Below are 6,106 nucleotides of genomic sequence, written 5' to 3'. Positions count from 1 at the left end.
CAGGCAGGGAGGATTCACAAGTCCCAAGCTAAAAACGTTTGCAAGTTATTCAGGCATTAGTTACACAAAAGTAAAGTTGTACAGGGCGTGTAGTAATTACTCTGCCCTAGTAGATTTGTGCAGTTGCTTGAGTACCTGCCTTTGTAATTCAGGTCCTAGGAAGAACACAGCTCCCATATCCCCAAAAGTCTGTTTCCCTTACAGGTAGAGGCACTTCACCATTTGCCAATTTGCAGTGTCTGGCATCCAGGTGATTTTAGCTTGAAGGATTGAGAGAATAGGATTCCGAGCATATTAGACCACTAGTCACAAGTAGTGGGAAAGCATCACTGTCTTTCAGCTGTTTAGCTCCAGACAGTGCTTGTGATTATTTGGATATACTTACGAATAGTGTTGATCTGAAAAGCAGCAGCAGAATTGAGACACGTCCACAGGGAAAGTGGTTACTTCATATTGTATTATTGTGAGGTCAATAAGTTATTCAAGTTAAGAACCTGCTGGTCGAATGTGTAAAGGCCAACGTAAAAATATCCACTTAGATTTTCTAAGTTTATTTTTAGACCTGTTAACAGTTGTGATTACTTATATTCTACTTTCAGATACATTTATTCCAAGAAACTGTTTGAGGCTCACATTAACTTGATGTAGCCTTTTCTTTTTGAGCAGATCCTTTTTCCCTTTCTCTTCATCTTTCTCTGCTTTCTGCCTCTCCTGGTATTTGTCCATGGTGAAGATAGTAAACAGCTTAAATTCCTTGTAATTAAGACGCTTTTGTTGGGGGAAAGAAAGAAAAATTATTTCAGGAAGGATTTGATACTTTGTTTCAGATGACAGCAGGATTGTAATCATTTCTCATTTAAAAACTTGGAAACTTGAAGAGGCTCAGTAATTAGGACATAATTATAGTCTGATTGTCGTCTAGGAGCCGGGAACAGAGAGTCTATTGTAGACTCGAAAGCAACCGTGGGTCACTTTCTTACTTCTGCTGCGTCCGGTCTAGACGCTTCAAGGCGGCACCCATCTTTTTCAACCTTAGCTCCCACTTGCTTCCCCAACATAGACTTCCTCTTTTGTTTTTTCTTAAATTAAAAAAATTTTTTTTTAAATAGGCTCTATGCCCAATGTGGAGCGAGAACTCAAAACCCTGAGATGAAGAGTCCTGTGCTCCGGCACCTGAGTCAGCCAGGCGCCCCACAGGCTTCCTCTTTAACTAGGCAGAATCCAGGGTCTTCACCAGAGTTGTTTTCTCTTAGGATTTTGCTCATGTGTTCCCACCTAGACTTTCTTCCTTTTTACTTACTTAAATCTATAAACCCTTCCCCCAATGTTAACCCCTGCCATATTAATATATTTCCTTCTCTAAACTTTTAAACAAAATTTTCTTCTCTAAGGTTCCCTAATTTTGCATCCGTATTATATGCTGTGACACTTAGTCCTCTCTCTTCACAGGTCTATAAATCTCTTCAGTTTTTTCTGATCCCAGTGCCATGACATGCTCGAGCAGGTTTTCCCCATCTGTGTCTACAGTAGAGAGTGGGACATTCTGTCTGCCTTTGGACAGAGAGGCTGCCAGGTCACACTTAAGGAATCTGCACTTACGCGGTCACCTGTGATGTCAAAGTCATGGTAGAGCTCTTTGAGGTCCTGTTTCTTAATATTGAAGAGGAAGTTGTACATGTGGAAGTTGTCTGGACCAATTCTCAGCTCCCCGTCCAGGTCAAGCAGCTCAAAGACAGGCCGGGAATGGCGGAAGATAAATTGCTCTTCCAAGTGGTTCTATTGAGAGAAATACATTATACAAGGAACAGTGTTGTTGGTGCTACTTTCTAAACTTGGGCTGCATGGGGCATCTGGGTGATTCAGTTGGTTAAGCGTCTGCCTTCTGTTCAGGTCATGATCCCAGGATTCTGGGATCAAGTCCTGCATCAGGCTCCTTGCTCTTGCGGGGAGCCTGCTTCTCCCTCTGCCTGCTGCTCCCCCTGCTTGTGCTCTTTCTCTCTCTCTCTTTTTCTCTCTCTGTCAAGTGGATAGATAAAATCTTTTTTTTTTTTAAGTTTCTTAAAATAACTAACTAACTAACTTGGGCTGCATCAAGACAAGTATATTCACTTATCCATTTCCTAGAGAGCTAAAAGTAAGGGCAAAATCCTAGCAGCTCAGGGCGAAAGCCTTCCATGGTCAATGTATCAAGTCCTGCTTCAGCATCTGCGTTTGAGGGGAACTTAAGCCACCTGCTGTGATCAATTCTGCTAGACAGAACCCTTGTCACTAGAACGCATTTCTCTACATTCGGTGAAAATCTACTTGTGAAACATCATGGTAAGGTGACAAGATCCTGAAGACACGTTTCCTTTCCAAGTGGGAAGTAGATAAATACACACTGGAAGTATGTATAAGGTAAGGTAGGAACCCAAAGAAGAACAGTTCTCATCATCATCCATCCCCTTCAGAAAATTCTCTGAGAAAAGCAATCACTGAGAGAGTGAGGCACTTGGGATTCCTGGTGGCTCTTGAAGCAGGGCAAGGAAGGACGGGCCGAGGAGGGAAGCGATAGGGTGAGGTCTACAGAAAGAGGATGCGGGAGGGCTGAAGATGGGCAGCAGGGGCAGTGAGGCAGGGTGGCCCGCAGGTTTCTAGGTTATAGATAGACTGTTGAACCACAAATAGTTCTCTCCCCATTTTTTCCCCTTCCCGTTTGGAGTGAAAGGAAGACAAGTCTGATGCGATCTTAATTCACCGCTGCCTTTAGCAAGATGGTGACGGCGGCCAAGCTCTGACTCCTGTGCCCCAGATCCTGGCTTGTTACTCGCCTGTTGTGCCAGCAGGATGCAGACCAACATGTAGAACTGGTCGAAACCAATCTCGCCCATAGCATTCCAGTCCAGCATGTTAAACACAATCATGATCTGGGTCCGTTTCCAGCTGGTCACGTGGTGAAGGAAGTGATAGAACAGCACATCTGTTAAGGGGGGGAGACGAAGAGATGGGTTATTCTGAGAACCTTCCCGACGCCGAGCGAGCGGGAGCCACGTACATGGCAGGAACGCTGGAAGCTTGCTGACCCGGAAGAGGAATGATAACACTTCGTCTCTCGCCTCATCACTAGACCTTCCACAATTCCTCAAACCTTAATTGCCCCGGAGCCATGTGACAGCACCCTGTGCCCACACCCTGTGCCCAGATCTGTGGAGGATGAGACGGTGGGTTGGGCTCGGTTCCTGAGTCCAGCTCAAGCTCCTGACTGAGCCGGCAGGGCTGTATCCGTGACCGATAAAAGCACGGAGTGCTCCTCATACAGGGGAGAGCTGAGTTCTCACTGGGGACCTAGGACACTTGCTTGGAGAGCTGAATCTCGCTTGGGTCTTTCACTTGAGATCATGAAAACAGGAGAAATTTAAAAATCATTTCTATAAAAGTATCAGTATTCCTCCTGCTTACGTGAAGCACATGCATTTGGCTATGGGGGAAAGGAGCAATCACGGCACCCCTTAGGTGCTAGGTGCTTTAACTGCCGCATTCCACTGAACCCCAACACCCCTATGGGGAAACTGGAATCACACCCTTTTATAAGAAGCCTCAGATAGTAACAGGTCTATTTCAATGCTTCTCTAACTGTAATGGGCATACCATTCACTTGAGAATCATGTACAAATACAGATTCTGATTCATGAAACCTGGTGTTGGACGGAGTCTACATTTCTCACAAGCTCCTCGGCGATGCTGGCCGGTGGACCCCACTTGGAGGGGCAGAGCTGGGATTCAAACGTCCGTCTGACACAGTCTTTCCACAGCGAAGCCATGTCTTTTGCAGATTTATTAATACATATGTATTCAATCATAGAGAACAAATACCGTGGCTTAAACAGCAGGGAAGGTTTTTGCCAGAAATTCCACTCACTAATCATGTGTCTCGGGAAGTACAAGATAGAAGAAACCAGCACGGTGACACATTTATATACTGGTATGTGGCTTACGGATTGTATATGCAAATCACCCACGGTAACTTCAGGGAGGTTGAAGTGTAACTTTGTGTACGTGCAAAACCCCTCGCCCACTGATTACAGAAACGGTCTCCTGCGTTAATACATAAAACAGCTGCGCAGTTTGGCGTCCCAGCTGAAGCTAGCTAAGAGCGTAGTGAACCAGTCATCACAGTGTCATGATTTGAGGGACATCTGATGGTCTCGATGTTCCTTCCCTCTGCCCCACTAGATATGGACATGTGGGAACAGCACGTTATATATGTAACGGTGACCTATGTGTAGTTGCTCCTTGAGAAATGTTTCAGTGTGGGACTTTGTGGCTACATAGCAAATACTGTTTTTAAAGCAGCTGGCTCGGGCCCACTCATGTCTCCAAAGCCCTAAGTCACTGCCTCCTTGAAGGCAAAACTTAAGGCTGTGCCTTCACTCTCTCACGGCACCATCCAGTCCCCTGGTGACCAGAAGACGGGAGCATGACTTCACCTCTTGGGGTTTGCATCATCGCAGAGTGAGGCAGTTACTAGGGAGACCAGACTTCTCAGCAAACATTCCAGTGAGACTGTGAGTGTAGGCTGTGGAGTCAGGAAGCCCTGGGTTTGTCCCAGCTCTTCTGTGTACAGCCGGGTGCCTTCCAGTTATTAGGTCCGGGCTATTGCAAAGATTTGGTGACATTGTGTGTGAATCTCATGTCAAGAGAAAAACTGAGGCATGGAATTGTGAGAAAACGAAGGTGTCTTTATCATTTGGTAAAGATGACATAAGCTCTTAAAAATCTTTGTGGAGGGGGAGCCTGGGTGGGGCAGTCAGTTGAGTGTCCAACTCTTGATTTTGGCTCCAATCGTGATCTCAGGGTCTTGTGATTGAGCTCCACGTCCGACTCCATGCTCAGCCGGGACTCTGCTTGAGAGTCTGTCTCTCCCTCTCCCTCTACCCCTCCCCCACTCCTCCTTGCCCTCTCTCTCTCTCTTTCTCAAATAAAGAGGTCTTAAAAAAAATCTTTATGGAAGAAACCCCTTATTCACAAGTGACATTTCCTTCTGATCACAATGAATGGATAGGATACTTTATTTATACCCAGTCCTTCAGAACAAAATAAACCCCAAAAAGCCTAAAGTATTTTAATTGGTCTTCCATTGGTTTGTGCATTCAAAGGCAGGGTCAAGATCATCAACACTTTTTGGTCTCCTAAGTACCAAAAATTAGAAGGGATCTCGCAGATCATTGATTCAAACCTCCCACTTGACAGATGAGAAATCTTGTTAGGGGGTCTTCAGGGTTAATGCCTGAATGAGGCTCAGCCCCCAGGGATAATTAGAATAATAACAAACACTTGGTAAGTTCTTAACATGTGCCAGGCACTATGCTGACCATCTCCACACATTATCGTATTTCATTTTTTCTTCCAACCACGCAGGGGGCTCTATTATTCGAAGCCTCATTTATGAATGAGGAAAATGACCCTTAAAGAGGATGACAACATGCTCTCCAAATCACCAAGGGGCACCAGGGCTCCCCCCAGAGCCTGCGGCCTTCCCCTCCTCACTCAACGGCCCCCGGTCTCAAGTCTCCGTTAGTGATTTCTCTCAGTTCATTTAGAAGATAAAATACATTTGTGAGTAAGGTAGTTTCTGGTTCTGCGAGTTTCCCTGCACGTTAGTGAAAAGCCAGGTAACAGCTCAGAGGAAGCCCTGCCGACCGCACTGACCGTTCAGCGTGTTGTTGTGGTGCACGTCAAGGAGGTGAAAATACTCCAGCAAGGCCCTCACGTTCCTCACGGATAACAGGCAGTACAGCTTGTCCAGATAGAGGTACCACAGAAATGATCCTTGCTTCAGTCTCATCGTGGCCCTCATTAGGCTGAAGGCTCTGGCGACCTGGAACAGAAGAGAGTTCCGCCTTGGAACTAGAATGTTGGACAGAGAGAAGCTCTGGTAGTCAAGGCCTCCCTAGGCAGGAACGTCATGGGAGGCAGCCGGTAAGAAACTGAAATTGCATCCTCCCAGCCCTCTGGTCTTGCTGTCAGGATTATCTTTTTTTTTTTTTTTTTTTTTTTTTTTTAAGATTTTATGTATTAAGAGAGGAGCATGCATGAGCAGGGGTGGGGTAGAGGGAGGGAGAGAATC

General features: G+C 45.8%; 1 protein-coding gene across 1 annotated transcript; it reads right to left on the bottom strand.

Annotated features, from left to right (window-relative positions):
- Positions 1-565: 565 nt before the first annotated feature.
- Positions 566-5,852, bottom strand: EFCAB9 (EF-hand calcium binding domain 9). The gene is made up of 4 exons (XM_026510672.4): positions 5,689-5,852; positions 2,811-2,959; positions 1,600-1,776; positions 566-768 (listed from the first exon to the last, which is right to left on the bottom strand). Exons 1-4 carry the CDS (start codon positions 5,834-5,836, stop codon positions 583-585), a joined length of 660 nt encoding a protein of 219 aa, XP_026366457.3. The 5' UTR covers positions 5,837-5,852; the 3' UTR covers positions 566-582.
- Between the last annotated feature and the right edge of the window lie 254 nt (positions 5,853-6,106).

This window comes from Ursus arctos, unplaced genomic scaffold (genome assembly GCF_023065955.2).
Source record: "Ursus arctos isolate Adak ecotype North America unplaced genomic scaffold, UrsArc2.0 scaffold_15, whole genome shotgun sequence".
In the NCBI taxonomy this organism is placed as follows: domain Eukaryota; kingdom Metazoa; phylum Chordata; class Mammalia; order Carnivora; family Ursidae; genus Ursus; species Ursus arctos.
This window is presented reverse-complemented; position numbering and strand designations above follow the sequence as displayed.

Coding starts and splice junctions, on each gene's coding strand:
- EFCAB9 (XM_026510672.4), bottom strand. CDS start 5,836: ATGAGGGCCACGATGAGACTGAAGCAAGGATCATTTCTGTGGTACCTC. Junction 2,960..5,688: donor CCACAACAACACGCTGAACG/GTCAGTGCGGTC, acceptor CCCCCTTAACAG/ATGTGCTGTTCTATCACTTC. Junction 769..1,599: donor TTGACATCACAGGTGACCGC/GTAAGTGCAGAT, acceptor CCCCAACAAAAG/CGTCTTAATTACAAGGAATT.